At 39.9% G+C, this 21982-nt stretch overlaps 1 protein-coding gene across 1 annotated transcript in view; it reads right to left on the bottom strand.

Moving 5' to 3' along the window:
- MORC1 (MORC family CW-type zinc finger 1) overlaps nt 1–21982 on the bottom strand; it is a 190733-nt gene that overhangs the window by 149757 nt on the left and 18994 nt on the right. The window contains exons 4-8 of the mRNA XM_046003678.1: nt 21788–21856; nt 18239–18329; nt 17458–17566; nt 9850–10009; nt 7345–7450 (exon numbers count right to left, since the gene is read on the bottom strand). Of these exons, the coding sequence (XP_045859634.1) occupies nt 7345–7450; nt 9850–10009; nt 17458–17566; nt 18239–18329; nt 21788–21856 (535 nt within the window). The remainder of the gene's footprint in view (nt 1–7344; nt 7451–9849; nt 10010–17457; nt 17567–18238; nt 18330–21787; nt 21857–21982) is intronic.

Genomic DNA, 21982 nt, shown 5'->3' with positions numbered 1-21982 from the left:
TAATAAGATTGATAAACCCCTGGCCAGACTTATCAAAAAGAAAAGAGAAAGGACCCAAATAAATAAAATCATGAATGAATGAGGAGAGACCACAACTAACACCAATGAAATACAAACAAGAGTAAGAACATATTGTGAGCAACTATACACCAGCAAATTTGCCAATGTAGAAGAAATGGATGCATTCTTAGAGAAATAGAAACTACCAAAACTTAACCAGGAAGAAATAGAAAACCTGAACAAACTCATAACCAGTAAGGAGATTGAAGCAGTCACCAAACATCACCCAAAAAACAAGAGCCCAGGACCAGACAGCTTCCTGGGGAATTCTACCAAACATTTAAAGAAGAATTAATACCTATTCTCCTAAAACTGTTCAAAAAAATAGATATGATTCTCTCAATAGATGCTGAAAAAGCATTTGATAAAGTATAGCATCCTTTCTTGATCAAAACTCTTCACAGTGTAGGGATAGGGGTACATACCTCAATATCATAAAAGCCCCCTATGGAAAACCCACAGTGAATACCATTCTCAATGGGAAAAAAACTGAGAACTTTTCCCATAAGGTCAGGAACAAATAAGAATGTCTACTATTACCACTACTATTCAACATAGTACTAGAAGTCCTAGACTCAGCAATCAGACAACAAAACGAAATAAGACATCTGAATCAGCCAAGAAGTCAAACTCTCACTCTTTGCAGATGATATGATACTTTATGTGGAAAACCCAAAAGACTCCATGCCAAATCTGCTAGAACTCATACAGGAATTCATTAAGTATCAGAATATAAAATCTATCCACAGAAATCAGTTGCATTTCTATACACCAACAGCAAGACAGAAGAAAGAAATTAAGGAGTCAATCCCATTTACAATTGTACCCAAAACCATAAAATACCTAGGAATAAACCTAACCGAAGTGGCAAAGAATCCGTACTTAGAAAACTATAAAGTACTCATGAAAAAAACTGAGGAAGACACAAAGAAATGGAAAACTATTCTATGCTCACAGACTGGAAGAACAAATATTGTCAAAATGTCTATGCTACCTAGAGCAATTTACACATTTAATGCAATCCTTATCAAAATGCCATCAATTTTTTTCAAAGAAATGAAATAAATAATCCTAAAATTTATATGGAACCAGAAATGACCCTGGATAGCCAGAGGAATGTTGAAAAAGAAAGCCAAAGTTGGTGGCATCACAATTCCAGACTTCAAGCTCATTACAAAGCTGTCATCATCAAGACAGAATGGTACTGGCACAAAAACAGACACATAGATTAATGGAACAGAATAGAGAGCCCAGGAATGGACCCTCAACATTATGGTCAACTAATCTTCAACAAAGCAGGAAAGAATGTCCAACAGAAAAAAGTCTCTTCAACAAATGGTGTTGGGAAAATTGGACAGCCACATGCAGAAGAATGAAACTGGACCATTTCTTTATACCACACACAAAAATAAATGAAAGTGGATGAAAGACCTCAATGTGAGACAGGAATCCATCAAAATCCTTAAGTTGAACACCAGCAGTAACCTCTCAAACCTCAGCCACATCAACTTCTTCCTAGAAATATCACCAAAAGCAAGGGAAGCAAGGGCAAATGAACTATTAGGACTTCATCAAAATCAAAAGCTTTTGCACAGCAAAGGAAAAAGTCGACAAAACCAAAAGACAACCAACACAATGGGAGAAGATATTTGTAAATGACATATCAGATAAAGGGCTAGTATCCAAGATCTATAAAGAACTTATCAAACTCACCACCCAAAGAACAAATAATCCAATCAAGAAATGGGCAGAGGACATGAACAGACATTTCTGCAAAGAAGACATTCAAATGGCCAACAGACACATGAAAAAGTGCTCAATATCACTTGGAATCAGGGAAATACAAATCAAAACCACAATGAGATACCACCAGTCAGAATGGCTAAAATTAGCCAGTCAGGAAATGACAGATGTTGGCGAGGATGTGGTGAAAGGGGAACCTCCTACACTGTTGTGGGAATGTAAGCTGGTGAAGTCACTCTGGAAAACAGTATGGAGGTTCCTCAGAAAGTTGAAAATAGACCCAGCAATTGCACTACTGGGTATTTACCCTGAAGATACAAATGTAGTGATCCAAAGGGGCACGTGCATCCAAATGTTTATAGCAGCAATGTCCACAATAGCCAAACTATGGAAAGAGCCTAGGGGCCGATCAACAGATGAATAAATAAAATTTGGAAGGGGAGGCGAACCATAAGAGACTATGGACTCTGAAAAACAACCTGAGGGTTTTGAAGGGTCAGGGGTGGGAGGTTGGGGGAACAGGTGGTGGGTAATGGGGAGGGCACGTTTTGCATGGAGCACTGGGTGTTGTGCAAAAAGAATGAATACTGTTACGCTGAAAAAATAAATAAAATGGGGAAAAAAAAGCTGTGGTATATATACACAATGGAATACTATGCAGCCATCAAAAATGAAATCTTGACATTTGCAATAATGTGGATGGAACTAGAGGGTATCATGCTGAGTGAAATAAGTCAATTAGAGAAAGATAATTATCATATGATTTCTCTGATAAGAGGAATTTGAGAGGCAGGGTGTGGGGTCGCAGCTGGGAAGGGAGAGAAAAAATGAAACAAGATGGGATTGGGAGGGACACAAAACATAAGAGACTCTTAATCTCACAAAACAAACTGAGGGTTGCTGGGGGTTGGGGGTTAGGGATAGGGTGGTGGGGTTATGGACAGCGGGGAGGGTATGTGCTATGGTGAGTGCTATGAAATGTGTAAGCCTGATTATTCACAGACCTGTACCCCTATGGAAAAAAAATACATTATAAGTTAATATAAAAGCAAAAAAAAATTATCTAAAAATAATGTAAAACACTTGGACCCATGCTACTACCAAAAATGAAATCGCTATAGAATCTATGATGAATCAATTTAATGCACTATTGTAAAACCACTTATCAAGAAATCATTATAAAATGAGACTTACCAAGACTACATAATAACTTAAAGTTCAGAAGCATACCGTAAATGCAAAAAAAGGAGAAATCACACTTAAAAAAACCGAATTGAATAACAAAAAATTATTAATCAATTATGATAAGTTCTTTTCTTTAAAATTTTTTAAAAATACTGTCTCTCTTTTGATTTTATACTAAACAAAATTGGAAGAAAACATGTCAGAAAAAAAAGTCTGAAGCCTTTAATTTTCTTATTTCTATGTAGAAATTTATTTTCAAAATCAGCAGGACCAAACCCTCTAAGACCAAAGGTGGAAACTGCATAGTTACAAGGTTTGAAACTTGTTTAGAACAGATGAAGAATCATACCCAGGGGCTTTAAGGGGACACCATAACCACAAGAAAAAGAAATGGCAAAGGAGTTGTTACATTACTAAACCACCTGTTCTTGAAACCAAGATTAGGTAAACTGTACTTGATCAGAAGTTCAAGTATCAGAAGTCATAAATGGAAGAAGAGTTAGAGAAAGATCCATCTTCGACTAGAGTATTCTTTCAGCTATAAGAGTTAACATTTTTCCAACCCCTTAATGAACAGGGATTGCGTGTTAATGTCAGACCCACTGACTTTTCAGAGGGGAAACTATACATCATTCCCCCCCAGGAGGTGGTACTGCTGTCCCTCTTTCGCACTACTGTGAGACTCGTATCATAAGCCATGAAATGTATAGATAGCACCCTTGGTAGAGAAATGATGTCTCCTCTTTACAACAACCCATCCTCATAAAAATCCTCCACCCTTTCTTTAAAAAGCCTTTCTTATGATGAAACTACAAAAAATGTTGAAAAATCAAAAAACAAATCCAACATGGTCAATGTTCCAAAATTAAACTGTACATGTCCTGGTCTGACCCATTTTCTTCATTTTGTGATTAAGTGCTTAAATGGCTTAAGAAGCTTCTGACTTCATTAAACAATCTGGAAACAGTAAGAACTTTTTCCCAAAGAAATTAGCTGTCAGATTATTCCTCTAATAATGTGTTTGTTTTCTGATGCTAGTGCTGAAATGCCAAGGCACTCTGACCGATAACTGTTTGAAAATTTGGGTTCAGAGCTTTTAAAGAGCATGAGATATTGGTTTTGGAAGCGGCTATTAGAAGGGCAGGGCCGGGGGAAGGAGGAGGTGGTAATGGAGGTGCCAGTAACAGGTCTGGGCCTCCTTTCAGATATCGGCGTGTTAATGTTGCCAAAAGGGTTCCCAGCATTTGTACAATAGTAATGAGGCTGGACTTTTGTTTCCAAGAGACAAAAACCTTCATTTCTGTATAAATCAAGAATAATACATTAGAATGAAATGAGGAAAAATACAAATTAGAAAAAAGAAAAGATAATCTAAAAGCGCATTATCAAACATTAAATTTTCTAACCGGAAGGGACTTTCAAATTTCACCTCAAAGACAGAAGAAATTCTATGTTAATTTTATGTATTTACGAGTCTCAGTCTCTTAATCTAAAATTTCACTGTCCAATATGGTAGCCTCTAGGCCATATGTGGCTGTTTGGCCCTAGTCCAAACTGACACATGCTATCTGTGTAAGAAACACACTAGGTTTCAAGGATTTAATAGGAAAAGGGGTACAAAATGTCTAATATTTTTCATATTAAAATTATACTTTATATATAACAGATTAAATAAAACATTATTAAAATTAATTTGACCTGTTTCTTTTTACTTTTCCTAATGAGGCTACTAGAAAATTTAGGTTTCATATAGGGTTAATATCTGTGTCTCTCATTCCATTTCCACTGGACAATACCAGTATTTAATTAAAATGAATCAGTCTGAATTTAACTCCTTCAAAATCCCTTCTAGCTCCAGAGTTCTGACACTAAGAGACTGTGGGCTCAAGCTGATAAGTTTCAAATACAAAGTTATTTTGGAGAAACTTAGGTTCAGTCACTGTTTCGTTATTTCTCCATCCTTTTCACTCATGCTCGCCAATGCTTCCTTATTCTGTTTCCTATGGATCCCTAATAGCCAGGGAAAATGATGTGTCAATTTATTTACTCATAAACTACAACTATGAAGTACATAGTGTCATTCTGAATTGTCAGCTGGTCCTATTTCTTTTCGCTTCACACCATACTGATGCCCTCCCCCCTTTTTTAAAGATTTTATTTACTTGTGAGAGAGAGTAAGAGAGAAAGCACAAGAAGGGAGAGGGTCAGAGGGAGAAGAGGACTCCTGGCCGATCGGGGAGCCTGATGCAGGACCCAATCCCGGGACTCCCGGATCACGAACCAAGCTAAAGGCAGTGGCCCAACCAACCAAGCCACCCAGGCACCAACTGATGCCCAATTTTAATGACATGTAATGGATAATGAACTCTGAGGGTTTTTTTCAGTTTTGATATTCATCAAATAGGAGTTTAGGAATTAGAGAAGCTTAGAGGTGCTATTCCAGTGGTTCCCAAATGTGCAGCCACCTCTGAGTCACCTGGGGAACATGTGAAAAATATTGATTCCTGGGCCTGATACTGAGAGATTTCTGACTCAACACAGTCTGAGATAAGACAAAATCCTATACTTCTTAAGAATTGCTAAGGAAATGTTGAAAAACAAAAACAAAACTGGCGGCATCACGTTACCCGATTTCAAGCTTTACTACAAAGCTGTGATCACCAAGACAGCGTGGTACTGGCATAAAAACAGACACATAGACCAGTGGAACAGAGTAGAGAGCCCAGATATGGACCCTCAACTCTATGGTCAAATAATCTTCGATAAAACAGGAAAAAATATTCAATGGAAAAAAGACAGTCTCTTCAATAAATGGTGCTGGGAAAACTGGACAGCGATATGTAGAAGAATGAAACTCGACCATTCTCTTACACCGTACACAAAGATAAACTCGAAATGGATAAAAGACCTCAACGTGAGACAGGAATCTATCAGAATCCTAGAGGAGAACATAGGCAGTAACCTCTTCGATATCAGCCACAGCAACTTCTTTCAAGATATGTCTCCAAAGGCCAAGGAAACAAAAGCAAAAATGAACTTTTGGGACTTCATCAAGATCAAAAGCTTCTGCACAGCAAAGGAAAGAGTCAACAAAACAAAGAGGCAACCCACGGAATGGGAGAAGATATTTGCAAATGACAGTACAGACAAAAGGTTGATATCCAGGATCTATAAAGAACTTCTCAAACTCAACACACACAAAACAGATAATCATATCGAAAAATGGGCCGAAGATATGAACAGACACTTCTCCAACGAAGACATACAAATGGCTATCAGACACATGAAAAAATGTTCATCATCACTAGCCATCAGGGAGATTCAAATTAAAACCACACTGAGATACCACCTGACACCAGTTAGAATGGCCAAAATTAGCAAGACAGGAAACAACGTGTGTTGGAGAGGATGTGGAGAAAGGGGAACCCTCTTACACTGTTGGTGGGAATGCAAGTTAGTGCAGCCACTTTGGAGAACAGTGTGGAGATTCCTGAAGAAATTAAGAATAGAGCTTCCCTATGACCCTGCAATTGCACTGCTGGGTATTTACCCCAAAGATACAGATGTAGTGAAAAGAAGGGCCATTTGTACCCCAATGTTTATTGCAGCAATGGCTACGGTCGCCAAACTGTGGAAAGAACCAAGATGCCCTTCAACGGATGAATGGATAAGGAAGATGTGGTCCATATACACAATGGAGTATCATGCCTCCATCAGAAAGGACGAATACCCAACTTTTGTATCAACATGGACGGGACTGGAAGAGATTATGCTGAGCGAAATAAGTCAAGCAGAGAGAGTCAAGTATCATATGGTCTCACTTATTTGTGGATCATAACAAATAACATGGAGGACATGGGGAGATGGAAAGGAGAGGCAGTTGAGGGAAATTGGAAGGGGAGATGAACCATGAGAGACTATGGACTCTGAAAAACAACCAGAGGGTTATGAAGGGGCGGCGGGGGTGGGGGGGGGTGGGGGGGTGGGAGGTTGAGGAACCAGGTGGTGGGTAATAGGGAGGGCACGTACTGCATGGAGCACTGGGTGTGATGCCAAAACAATGAACACTGTTATGCTGTAAATAAACAAATAAAAAAAAAAAAGAAAAAGAATTAAATAAATATATTAATAAATAAAAAAAAAAGAAGCTATCCAGGTCATTCAGAGAGTCAGCCAGGTTTAGCAATCAGTAGTCTAGCCTAACTTACTTCATCAGTAATTGGGGAAAAATGAACTGTCCTAGAACCTAGCGGGGAGGTTCCTAGAACCTAAGGACAAGGGCCTCGGACACAGAGCTCCAAAGTCAGCTTGCTGCCATCACTGAGAGACATTCTGTAAAACACAAACACTACTCACTCCTCAAGAGCTCCAGCCATTAGTATATCTTCCTTGTCGGTCTTAATATCCAACTCTGGCTCTCCACTAAGCAAAAGCTTCAAGTTATAAATAACCAGCAAAGTACCTAGTAGGAAAAAAAGGATGTTTGACTTGTAGATACTTTAATTACACTAAATATTAGTTATAGTGCTATTATCTCATCTATGGAATTAAGTTGACTCTAGACCAAATTTCCTTCTGTACTTCAGTAAGTAATATGCCTAGGTAAGTTCCAAGATATAAGTCTCACGGCAAATTCCACTCTCTGCCAAAGAGTGTTGAGTTTCTGCGTTATAGTGCTTATTCCTATTCAATTCATTGTAAGTCTCTCAATGTAGATTCTACACTTTAGCACTCTTTTCATAATTTGCATTATGAAAACCGTTAGGAGTCTGAGCTAAAATTTGTATTGTAGGTAAAGGTCTCACTGGTGGAACTATAATCAATGCACCTAAGAACAAAGATGAGTTTTTAAAATTTGTACAGATACAAAGAACTGCTTTTAGACCCCATAACTGGTGTTGGCAAACTTTTTTTGTAAAGGGCCAGATAACAAACATTTCAGGCTTTGCAGGCCAAATGGTCTCTGCCACGTCTACTCACAACTCACCTCCATCACTGTAGCATGAAAGCTGCCACAGAGAATACATAAATGAATGAGTGTGGCTATATTCCAATAAAACTTCATTTACAAAAACAAGCATCACTGGGTTTGACCTGCAGGCCACATTTGCTGACCCCAGCTCTACAGCATAGTTAACAAAATAATCCAAATTCTTTACAAAATTGATTATGATACAAAGGCAAACAGGATTGTCAGTGAAATTAAAAGAACAACCAATTATACTTCACTTGGTAGTACTAAAACACAAGAGAGAACTAACAGCACAGTGACTAAGATTGCCTGTGTCCAAATCCTGGATCAACTATTTATTTACTAGCACAATGACCTCAGATAAGTTTCCTAACCTCTTTGAACCTAATTTTTTCTAATCTACACAACAGATTTATTTTGAGAATTAAATGTGTTAATTTTTTTTTTTTAATATTTTATTTATTTGACAGAGAGAAATCACAACTAGGCAGAGAGGCAGGCAGAGAGAGAGGAGGAAGCAGGCTCCCTGCGGAGCAGAGAGCCTGATGTGGGGCTCGATCCCAGGACCCTGGGATCATGACCCGAGCCGAAGGCAGAGGCTTTAACCCACTGAGCCACCCAGGTGCCCCAAATGTGTTAATTTTTAATAAAACATTTAGAAAAGTATTCAAGAAACAGTACACACTGCATTAGTACTTACATGAGTATTTCACAATTAAAAGTCAGCTAACAAGTTACATTAGCTGTCCTTAAATTATGTCATGTTTAGGGGTGCATGGGTGGCTCAGTGGGTTGAGGGTCTGACTCTTAACTTCGGCTCAGGTCATGATTTCCAGGTCGCGAGATCAAGGCCCAACTTGGGATCTGCGCTAAGCGTGCAACCTGCCTAAGATTCTCTCTCTCTTTCTCCTTCTGTCCCTCCGCTACTGCTTGCATCCGCTCTCTCCCCCCAAATTAAAAAAGTATAACATGTATACATTAAGAAGATTAATATTTATTGAATTGCCACTAGTTTTCCTCTAAAAGGGAAAGGATGACAAAAAATATTTTTAAACAAAATGCCATAAATTAAAGAAGAAATTCTGAACGTAATACAAGCCAAGTCAGAAAGAAATTTTTCAGAATTTCAGTAGGTTAAGCACCTGCCTTTGGCTCAGGTCATGATCCCAGGGTCGTGGGGTGGAACAGGGAGTCTGCTTCTCCCTCTCCCTTTATGTCTCCCCCTGGCTTGCGCTCTCTCAAATAAATAAATAAATAAAATATTAAAAAAAATAATTTCACTAAAAACATTATCTAAATCAAGGAGTTCCAAAAAGGAAAATGCACATAGTTTTCTCTAAAGTAGGATTCTTCTTGTTTCCAGATAAGAAAGGCAAACATCTAGAGAAAGACTGGCACTGGAAAATGTTAGTAGACACAGGGTATTCTACATGTTGAGTAGAAAGCTGGTGCAGGTTGAAAGAATACAGAATAAACAGAAACTCTATGCCTCAGAAAGCTGGATTCACTGGCTTATAAACTGCTAACTGTCTTATATATGTGAGATCATCTAGTCGTAGACCCTGCAGTAAGCATGTCCTAACTCTGCTATGTAGTGCAGGGACTACGGATTCCCTGGGGTCACAGATTATGTCACCCCTTCTTATCCAGCCTTCACCAAGCTCATCCAAGTACAACTCTTTCTTCCAGTGTCAGGGACTTGGAGCTATTCATGTTTGCATTCACTTAAGACAAAATTCCTGTGGATACAATGAATGACTGCCCCCATGTGAGATCCTGCATGGTATTATAAATAGAAAAAAATATAAAAGTGTATGTAGAGTATCTTTTGAAAGATACTAAAAACAAAATACTTCTAAAAAAAAACTGCAGAGTTTTGATGATCTTACCACATTTCCCATAGATCACATCAAACTGCTGCATCAGTTCAGCTTCATTTCTAAATGGAGAGTACTTAAAAATTATAGACAATTCCGTTGAAAATTTTTGAGGATCATCTGTGACAGATTTTCTGGTTCTTGTTAACCATGAAGGTATTGGAACCACAACCTATAAAACACACACACACATACACACATCAATTTACTACAAAGTACACAAATAAAAACCATCATCCTTTCATCTGATCCTAATTCAGTCCATTCTTCAGCTAGCCAAAGTACAATACACAAAGTTAAAAGTTTATTTCCCCCTGTATTCTAGTTTTATAAGAAAGAGACACAAACTAATTATATATACTCAAGAGTTTTATTCTAAAAGGCTCCATTGTAGACTGTGGTGACAGATGGAATCTACTTCAGCCCCTAACAAAATGTGGGTAGGATGGCAAAAGGAACAACAGCATCAGCATGTTAGAAGCTGAAGAGTACATGGCAGCAAATCCAGGAAAACCAATCTGAGGCCCATGCCAGAAGAGAAAACCAGCCTGATTATTATTTGGAATACCCTAAAAAACTCAGAGATGGATGGCATGAGTTCACTTTGGGGATGGGAGAAAGGGGAAGAGAAACAGACGTAGCATCCAGATCCCCATCTGGCACTAGCTCCCCCACCTCCACAGAGATCGGATGTTTATTCTCTGGAAAGAGCAGAACAAAGCATTTCTGGATTAGAGGATCTATCAGGTATAGTTGTCAGGGGGACCTTACTGAGATTAGCGGTATTCTACAATGTGATAGAACAAATCAATAAGAGTGGAGAGAAGAACCACAGGTCCTCTCAATTGATGCAGAAAAGCATTTGACAAGATACAGCATCAGTTCCTGATTAAAACGCTTCAAAGTATAGGGATATAGGGAACATTCCTCAACTTCATAAAATCTATCTATGAAAAGCCCACAGCGAATATCATCCTCAATGGAGGAAAGCTGACAGCCTTCTCTTTGAGATCAGGAACATGACAAGGATGTCCACTCTCGCCACATTGAGATATCACCTTACACCAGTTAGAATGGCCAAAATTAGCAAGACAGGAAATGACGTGTGTTGGAGAGGATGTAGAGAAAGTGGAACCCTCTTCCACTGTTGGTGAGAATGCAAGTTGGTGCAGCCACTTTGGAGAACAGTGTGGAGATTCCTGAAGAAATTAAGAATAGAGCTTCCCTATGACCCTGCAATTGCACTACTAGGCATGTACCCCAAAGATACAGATGTAGTGAAAAGAAGAGACATCTGTACCCCAATGTTTATAGCAGCAATGGCTACGGTTGCCAAACTGTGGAAAGAACCAAGATGTCCTTCAATGGACGAATGGATAAGGAAGATGTGGTCCATATACACAATGCAGTATTATGCCTCCATCAGAAAGGATGAATACCCAACTTTTCTAGCAACATGGACGGGACTGGAAGAGATTATGCTGAGTGAAATAAGTCAAGCAGAGAGAGTCAAGTATCATATGGTTTCACTTATTTGTGGAGCATAACAAATAACGTGGAGGACAAGGGCAGATGGAGAGGAGAAGGGAGTTGAGGGAAATTGGAAGGGGAGATGAACCATGAGAGACTATGGACTCTGAAAAACAACCTGAGGGTTTTGAAGGGGCGGGGGGTTGGAGGTTGGGGGAACCAGGTGGTGGGGGGAGGGCACATATTGCATGGAACACTGGGTGTGGTGCAAAAACAATTAATACTGTTATACTGAAAAAAAAAAAAGAAAAAAGAAAAACAAAACTAGGAGTATCACATTGCCTGATTTCAAGCTTTACTACAAAGCTGTGATCACCAAGACAGCATGGTACTGGCACAAAAACAGATACACAGACTGGTGGAACAGAGTATAGAGCCCAGATATAGACCCTCAACTCTATGGTCAAATAATCTTCAACAAAGCAGGAAAAAATATCCAGTGGAAAGAAGACAGTCTCTTCAATAAATGGCGCTGGGAGAATTGGATAGCTATGTGTAGAAGAATGAAACTTGACCATTCTCTTACACCATACACAAAGATAAACTCGAAATGGATAAAAGACCTCAACGTGAGGCAGGAATCCATCAGAATTCTAGAGGAGAACATAGGCAGTAACCTCTTTGACATCGGCCACAGCAACTTCTTTCAAGATATATCTCTAAAGGCAAAGGAAACAAAAGTAAAAATGAACTTTTGGGACTTCATCAAGAACAAAAGCTTCTGCACAGCAAAGGAAACAGTCAACAAAACAAAGAGGCAACACATGGAATAGGAGAAGATATTCACAAATGACAATACAGACAAAGGGCTGATATCCAAGACCTATAAAGAACCCCTCAAACTCAACACACAGAAAACAGATAATGACATCCAAAAATGGACAGAAGAAATGAACAGAAACTTCTCCAATGAAGACATACAAATGGCTACCAGACACATGAAAAAACATTCATCATCACTAGCCATCAGAGAGATTCAAATCAAAACCACATGGAGATACCACCTTACACCAGTTAGAATGGTCAAATTTAACAAGACAGTAAACAACATGTGTTGGAGAGGATGTGGAGAAAGGGGAACCCTCTTACACTGTTGCTGGGAATGCAAGTTGGGGCAGCCACTGTGGAAAAGTGTGGAGATTCCTGAAGAAATTAAAAATAGAGCTTCCCTATGACCCTGCCATTGCACTATTGGGTATTTACCCCAAAGATACAGATGTAGTGAAAAGAAGGGCCAACTGTACCCCAATGTTCATAGCAGCAATGGCCACAGTCACCAAACTGTGGAAAGAACCAAGATGCCCTCCAATGGAAGAATGGGTAAAAAAGATATAGTCTATATATACTATGGAATATTATGCCTCCATCAGAAAGGATGAATACCCAACTTTTGTATCAACATGGATGGGACTGGAAGAGATTATGGTGACTGAGATAAGTCAAGCAGAGAGAGTCAATTATCACATGGTTTCACTTATTTGTGGACCATACTAAATAACACGGAGGACATGGGAAGATGGAGAGAAGGGAGTCAGGGGAAATTGGAGGGGGACACGATCCATGAGAGATTGTGGATGCTGAGAAACAAACTGAGGGTTTTGGAGGGGAGGAGGGTGGGAGGTTGGGTGAGCCTGGTGTGGGTATTATGGAGGGCACGTATTGCATGGAGCACTGGGTGTGGTGCATAAACAATGAATTTCGGAACACCGAAAAGAAATTTTAAAAAATAGGGGCACCTGGGTGGCTCAGTGGATTAAGCCGCTGCCTTCGGCTCAGGTCATGATCTCAGGGTCCTGGGATCAAGCCCCGCATCGGGCTCTCTGCTCTGCAGGGAGCCTGCTTCCTCCTCTCTCTCTGCCTGCCTCTCTGCCTACTTGTGATCTCTCTCTCTGTCAAATAAATAAATAAAATCTTAAAAAAAAAAATCATAAGAAATTTTAAAAAATAAATAAAACTTGAAAAAAAAAAAGAAAGAAAGACCCAGAGTGCTAAAAGGAAATACTGTATCCATGAAACAGAACTATATGTCTTTAAAAAAGAATAGTCGTGAGACAGGTTAGTTTTACCCTACTGATGATGTGTTGTTGCCATGGTAATCCTGCTCAGTACGAGAGGAACCGCAGGTTCAGACATTTGGTGTATGTGCTTGGCTGAGGAGCCAATGGGGCGAAGCTACCATCTGTGGGATTATGACTGAACGCCTCTAAGTCAGAATCCCGCCCAGGCGGAACGATACGGCAGCGCCGCGGAGCCTCGGTTGGCCTCGGATAGCCGGTCCCCCGCCGTCCCCGCCGGCGGGCCGCCGCGCGCGCCCTGCGTGGCGCGGCGCGCCCCGCCGTGCGTCGGGACCGGGGTCCGGTGCGGAGAGCCCCTCGTCCCGGGAAACGGGGCGCGGCCGGAAAGGGGGCCGCCCCCTCGCCCGTCACGCAACGCACGTTCGTGGGGAACCTGGTGCTAAACCATTCGTAGACGACCTGCTTCTGGGTCGGGGTTTCGTACGTAGCAGAGCAGCTCCCTCGCTGCGATCTATTGAAAGTCAGCCCTCGACACAAGGGTTTGAAAGAAAAAAAAAAAAAAAAAAAAAAAAAAGAATACTGAGAGACTTTAAGACACTTCTTAGAAATGAAGAATATGACTACAGAAAAATATTTATAAGATTGGAAGAATAATGGGGCGCCTGGGTGGCTCAGCGGGTTAAAGCCTCTGCCTTCAGCTCAGGTCATGATCCCAGGGTCCTGGGATCGAGCCCCGCATCGGGCTCTCTGCTTGGCTGGGAGCCTGCTTCCTCCTCTCTCTCTCTCTGCCTGCCTCTCTGCCTACTTGTAATCTCTATCTGTCAAATAAATAAATCTTTAAAAAAAAAAAAAAAAAGATTGGAAGAATAAATGTTAGAAATAAATAAATAAATAAATAAATAAATGTTAGAAATCCTCCCAGAAAATAAAACACAGAAAATAGGAGCAAAAAGATAAGAAAATCAAAGAACCAGTCCCAGATGTCCAAGAGCTAAGAAGAGAAGTTGTAAAAAGAAAGAGAATATGAATGGAAGAAAATCATTAGCTATTACAGAAAAATATTCCCAAACTGAAGGACATGTATTTCCAGATTGAAAAAGTCCAGTAAGCAACCAGCACAATGGATGCAAATACACCCATCCAAAAGCAAAATATTAAATCAGAACACTGGAGACAAAGAGTAGTTCTGAGTAGTTCTGAGTAGACAAAGAGAAGTTCTACGGACTTCAAAGAGTAGATAGAGGATAAGAAGAGACTCAGAAATTAAAATGGCTTCAGACTTCTCAATGACAATATTGGAAATAAGATGATAATGGAGCAATGGTTTCCAGTTCCTGAAGGAAAATTCAGTTCAGCCTACAAATAACACCAAGACAAACTATCATTGAGTGTTCAGGTAGGATAAAAATATTTTCATGCATGTGAAGACTCAAAATACTTGACCTCTCATGCATCCTTGTTAAGAAAGCTAATGGAGAAGGGTGCTTGGGTGGCTCAGTGGGTTAAACATCTGCCTTCAGCTCAGGTCATGGATCTCAGGGTCCTGGGATAGAGTTCCACATCGGGCTCTCTGCTCAGCAGGGAGCCCGCTTCCCTTCTCTCTCTCTCTGCCTGCCTCTCTGCATACTTGTGATCTATCTCTGTCAAATAAACAAATAAAATCTTTTAAAAAAAGAAAGAAAGAAAGAAAGAAAGAAAGGTAACAGAGGATGTGTTGGTAAGGGCAGGTCCTAGGAGCACAGCGGAACACCACCAGGAGTGAGGGTAGCACAGAAGACTCCAGAAGTCTTCAGGAAGGTGGGATTGAGAAGAGTGCAGCTGGAGACTGGAACTAACATAGTGATAAAGACAGAAAACCAAGCAAGTACTCAGTGACAGCGGTAAGTACACAGAACACAAAGCAGACAATTATTAATTCCAGGAAGAATAAAAATTGTGCAGAAAAAGGAAAAAAACTTTATGACAGGATATAGTTGTGAATAGTGTTTATACAGTCTTACAATGTAAATACTGAACATTAGCATAAACTTACAATGGAGCTATGTTGAGGGTAGAGAATTGGAAAGATATGTATGTGCAATACAGAGGAGATAATATAGAAATCTTTTTATAATGAACAGGTAATACATAATACATGAAATCAAGTAGCAATGTAAGTATGTTATACAGCGATATGCAGGAAAACATTGAAAAAAATCAGCTAATATTGTGGAAAGAGATTGCCTGGGTAGAAGTAGAAGTAGAAATGGGAAGGGGTTGCTGGTTTTAGTTTTTTTGCCTTTTTTTTTTTTTAATGGGGAAATGGCCCATTTTAGGAGAGCTATAACCTCAGCTTTGGCCCAATTTTCCATGCCTTTACATACATAAATGGCAACATCAATTCTTAAACCATTGCTTTTCTTTCTATCAATCTCTCACTCAGCTACTCCCTATTGCCTACAAAATGTTGCCTCTCTGATCTGACCCCACTACGGCCCATGGGCATGCTGCATCCCTAGGAACAACCTCACAGTTCCACCATCCTTCCAGCCCCATACTCCTGTTCAGGTCTGAGAGTTGTGCATGCCACTTCTCTCCATATACAAGCCTTTCCAGCAGCAAGTGGTACTCACTCCATAAAACCCTCATGGAACAATCAAAGCTCTCTAATCTCTCCATCCATACCACTGCTTTTGACAATTCTGTAACAGCAGAAATCCATGAGTATACTGAACACCATTCTTCTTAAACACCCTTATTTTGTTATGTGTCCAATTCACATGTGTTTGCCTATATTTTGTGACCACTTCGATGGTCAGATGATCTCCTGCTGATTTTCTACCTTCCACAGGGTAGAAGTGCTGGGTAGTTTCTTAACCTGCATTTGCTGTTATTGAATTACACTGACATTCTGAATAGCGAAGCACAGACACTGCAAATTAATAAAGCAGAGCTTATGGAGTTGAAATTATGGTCACTGGGGTTTCAGTTTTAAGTCCATTCTGCACTCATTTTCTTTAGATTTTGTATTCCAAGTCTTTTAATCCAAAATTTATTTTTATTTTTTATTTATTTTTTTAAAGATTTTAAAAATGTATTTATTTGACAGAGATCACAAGTAGGCAGAGAGAGAGGAGGAAGCAGGCTCCCTGCTGAGCAGAGCGCCCAATGGGAGGCTCGATCCCAGGACCCTGGGATCATGACTGAGCCAAAGTCAGAGGCTTTAACCCACTGAGCCACCCAGGTGCCCCCAAAATTTACTTTTAAAATGATAACCCAGGAGCGCCTGGGTGGCTCAGTGGGTTGAGCCGCTGCCTTTGGCTCGGGTCATGATCTCAGGGTCCTGGGATCAAGTCCTGCATCGGGCTCTCTGCTCGGCAGGGAGCCTGCTTCCCTCTCTCTCTCTCTCTCTGTCTGCCTCTCTGCCTACTTGTGATCTCTCTCTCTCGCTGTCAAATAAATAAATAAAACCTTTAAAAATAAAAAAAATAAAATGATAACCCATTTATGGCATAAATAGGGGAAATGTTTTGCAGGCTCCCTCCATAAAGCTCACTGTGCCAAAGGGAGCCTCTTATGCTGGGAGATTCAGGTATATGGATAATGAAAATAACATTCTGAAAACTGCCTAGGAGTTAATAAGCCACTCAAGAAGGGTCAACAGGGGGACACCTGGGTGGCTCAGTTCGTTAAGCATATGATTTGGCTTAGGTCATGATCTCAGGGTCCTGGGACCGAGCCATGCATCAGGCTCCCTGCTCAGCAAGAAGGCTGCTTTCCCTTCTTCCTCTGGCCCCCACTGTGCTCACGCTTGCACTCTCTAATAAATAAATAAAATCTATTTTAAAAAATACTACCCAAGAAAAGTAAGTGCCAATGGATTTCTTAAAAAAAAAAAAAAAAAAAAAGATTGGTCAACAGGACAGCTTCCAATGACCTGCCCAGAATGTCCAGCCACCTTCTCTCCATTTCCCAAATACATTCCTAAATTTCTAAATCATAATCAGAAAAGAACTACTGTAGACTTCACCTCCTGAGATAGTAAATGAAAAAACACTGTTACTATGGAAACCAAAGGAAAAATCTCAACTCTTACCTCAGTAAGACCTTCTCTTTCACAGAATGTCTGAGAAAAAAACACGCAGGTCATCGTCTCTTCCTTCTTGGTAAAAAGAATAAAGTCCTTCCCAATCCTCATGGATCCACTATATTAAAAATCAAGAACACACCAGTTTACATCTTAAACACTGAAAAGAAGAAAGAGGCAGGCACAAAACTGCACTATAATGAACTGTTCTTTCACAGAAGTAATGCCCCTGTTTTGCTGACCCATCACCAAAAGGGTGAAAATAATGATTTTTTTTTTTTTCTCCAAGTAGAGCAGATGAATTTAAACCAATCCAGCTCTATACTCTTGCTTAAGACAGGACTGCTAGAATTAAGGTGCTGTCCAGGACTCAAGAAAAGAACAATCATGTGCCCGTAGCAGGAGTCAAATGGGTGACAATTTACTCTTGTCCTCACCTTCCATCGAGGCAGACTAATAAAATAAGCTGTGGACACATATTACACCTGAACTAACACACGCTCTGAGAAACAAGAGAACACAGAGATTCAAGGAAGCTCTGAAGTACAGGGCTTCTGCTACCACACCGAGAGATGATCCATCCCCTATGTGAGAATTAAATTTACAAATGTTATAAAGATCCAAGTCAGTTATTGGTATGGAAATCCCAAAACAAGATAGGACCCTTCAGTTTATATACATCTTTAAAGCTTTACAAACCTAGAGCATTCTGTGTAAGACTGCCTTTAAATTAAAATTGTTCCTAGTATCAATAATACATGCTTTAAAGGAAAAAAAACAAAATTCTCACCTTTTGAGACCATTACCATATTGCCCAATAAACTTCAAGGCTGATGACCGTTTCTTGGATGTTCCAAAGTAAATGATTTCTGAAGCTTCCTCTATAATTGACAGACATTTAGGTGGTTAGAAATTAAGAGTCATTGACACTGACCATAGGTCCAGTTGTCAGGATGTCACACGTATCTCAGGACATTAGGACAAACCCATACGTCTTAGGTCAGGCCACATACAGCTCTATGTGGAGCCCAGAGACAGGCTTCACATTCTGACCAGGATCTTAACTGTAATATATTGAAAGAGGTCAGACAGACCTAGCCACATGACCTTGGGTAAACAGAGTTTAAACTCTAAGTCTTGATTTCCTCATCTCTAAAGAAGTACTAAGACCGATATTACAGAGTTGTTGATGAAGACAAATATATTAAATGTGATCATTTGTTTGTGAAACTCTGAATACAATACACTTAATAAGTGCCAATTAATTATAAGTGTTATAATTATCTGTACCACTAATCATTTTCCATTAATGTGGCCCTTAGCCAGCTCCACGGAAGACTGAGCAGGGCAGAATGGCTTCTGGTCCGACACTCACTGGGGATGAAGGGCCACTTGTTCCAGACTTTGAGTCATTCTCCAGATCTCTCCAGAACATTCTGGAATTCTAGAGAAGAATCTCCTGAACTTCAAAATATACATACCTCCAGAAACCAGAATGCTCCTAGAGAAATAGGGAAGGATAGAAACGGGTCTCCCAATTGGCATTCCTGAATATGTGCTCTGAGGGTAGCCCAAAGACCTGTGTCAGTCTATGTGCAGACACTCTGCTTGTCTGCAGCCAACTGGACATTTTATCACATGTTCTTATAAAGGGATGGGTATTCAGTGAGGGTATCCATAATAACAATATTAGCTACCTTTACTGTTTAGTATATGCTAGGGACTATATCATATATTTTACATGCATTGCCTATTTAACATTTATAACAAACCTACAGAATAGATACTATGATGATGATCTGCATGTTATGGATGAGGAAATTCAAGTTCAAAGTAAACATAATGCATCCAAGGTGAAACAGCTGATGAATGCGACTGCAAGGATAACAATCCAAGGCTGTCAGAGACCATATTCTGTGGTTTTCAAAGAACGCCTCCCAGACTCCCACGTATGGTGGCTGGAGTTCTGGGAACTGATACAGAATACTGACATGACCCCTGCCCACAAGTTTATGTCATGGTAGGAGAAGCAGATTAGAAACAAACAAACAAGATAATTTCTAAGAACATTAGTGAAGAAAATAAAAGCAGGGTAATGTGATAGAGAATTAACAGAGGTGTGGCCCTCAGACAGAATGATCAGGGAAGGCTTCTTTCATGAGGTGACATCTGAAATGAGCTACAAATGATGGGCCAGCAGGTGTGGCTGGAGTGTTATAAGCAAGGGAGTGAGCACCAGGAGAAATGGTCAAAGAGGTAGACAAAGGCTAAATAATGCGAGAAACTGGAAGCATTACTGGGGAGTATAAATTATATCCCAAAGTAATGAAAAACCACTAAGGGTTTTAAGCAGGGGAAGGATATGAGGTGATAATTTATATTATAGATATCTTTTTAAAATGGTTTTATTTATTTGACAGGGAGAGTGAGTGAGCAGGCACACAAGCAGGGGGAGTAGCAGAGGGAGAAAGAGAAGCAGAATCTCTGCCAAGCGGGAGCCTGATGCGGGGCTCAATCCCAGAAACCTGGGATCATGACCTGAGCTGAAGGCAGATGCTTAATCTTAACCAACTGAGCCACCCTGGTGCCCCGAGGTCATTTTTATTAAAAGAAAATACCCTTGGGATCGCTGTGTGAGGAATGGACCATAATGGGGAAGACTGGAAGCCAGTCCTGCAGTTACGCTCTGGGTCAAGGTTGATTTAACTCAGTTTGGGCCACAGACAGGTTCTATCTTCAGTCATCAGATAAACTTTTCCTTCCAACTTATTACTTGATCTCCAATCAATGTTTTTCTTTTAAAGATTTTATTTACTTATTTGAGAGAGAGCTCGAGCACAAGCTGGGCAAGGGGGGGCGGCGTAGGGGCAGAGGGAGAGGAAGAAGCAGACTCTCTGCTGAACAGGGAGCCAGATGCCCCGCCCCTGGGATCATGAGCTGAGCAGAAGGCAGATGCTTAACCAACTGAGCCACCCAGGTGCCCCAATTTCCAATCAATATTAATGGGAATTGCTCTCTCACCACTGAGATAGCGGGCTTTTTAAAAATAGTCCTGTATATGTCAACTGAAGTGTGAGTTTCTTCTGAAGATGTACATTTGCCACTTTTCTGTGTTTTCATCATTTTGCTCATGGCCATATTATAAAAGGAGTTGCTTCTTTTTCTATTTTCTTTTTTTTTTAAGGAAGTGACTTAGAATATATCATACATTCTGTTATCTAAATATTCAGAAAAATGAATTTAACGGTCAGCCCAGAAGTGAAAAACAAAACTTTTTTTCATCATGATTTTTCTCACAAACTCTCTTCTTTCTTTTAAACACTAAGGAACCAACAATACCTTGAGTCAAAATCACCTGGAGAAATCAAAATTATCCCAACAAAGTTAGAATGAGACCTGAATAAGATATGTGGCCATTTTCTAAGCTTGCTAATAATTTCTGACTATTCATACCAAGAGAGTACTTCAGAGACTGGCAAGAAGATAACTGCTTTACTTTGTATTCTGAGTTTCCAAAAGTGACAAGAATGCTTTCCACTGCTGTAGAAAAGACCAGAACTGTTCCCTATTACTAAAACTCCCCTCACGATTTTTTTTTTTAACCTAGCAGTCAACCACCTTGTCTTGTGGGACATAGACAAGTATTAAATAAGAATTCCGGGATAAGTTATCCCAAATGACTCAACGCTCTTATCAGAAGAAGTAACATTTCAATTTCATAGTAAACTGGTATCGTGCCCCTACTGTGTGTTGCGTTTTGGTTACCCTTGAAGGTACCCCCCCCCCAAAAAAAAGAAAGAAGAAGAGAAATCGTGCAAAGAATTGTAGATGTATTCATTATGGTGAGAATAGCTGACTGAAGCTACTAAACCTTTGAACATACCAAGAAAAAAATCTACCACTAAAAACAAGAAAAGGTAACCTCTTCCTCAACGTTAAGCAGAAAATTAAAAACAGCCTGTAGGCAATGGAAACTGCCTCAGGGCTCTTGCAAGCAATACCTGAAGGGTGGGCTCAAATAACTTCCAAATCCATCCAGTTACCCCGCCTCCCAGATGTTTTTGCTCACACATAATCATACCTGCTGCTTTTCATCTTTCTTGCAGTATTTATCTACACTCCCTTTTTGGCTTGGTTTAGATGATTACAATTAATTTACTCTGTCAGCTGGAATATTTAAATCTAGAAAGTTCAACAATATGCTAAGTCTAGGGTTTATTTTCCCTTAATAGCTCCATACCTGTTTTTGCATAGATAGCTCAATTTATTTTTATTTATTTTATGGGTTTCCTGACTGTTTCTCCGAACAGCCAGTTAGGTATCCAGATAATTAACTTACCAGGATTCATACCACATCCATCATCCAGGAAGCACAACATGAATCCACCCTGCAGTTTTTCATTATCTACTGTAAGAGAAAGCAGTTACTTCGTTATTACTGATAAATATGGGCCTTAATTTGTTCATCAGAAACTCATGCTGCTTACATAATTATCTGTCCCCCTCAAAGGCAGCCACGGAGTGACAGAGTGAG

The sequence above is a fragment of the Meles meles genome, chromosome 4, assembly GCF_922984935.1.
Source record: "Meles meles chromosome 4, mMelMel3.1 paternal haplotype, whole genome shotgun sequence".
Taxonomy (NCBI): Eukaryota; Metazoa; Chordata; class Mammalia; order Carnivora; family Mustelidae; genus Meles; species Meles meles.
Note: the sequence above shows the minus strand (reverse complement) of the source record. Positions and strands in the feature narration are given on the sequence as shown.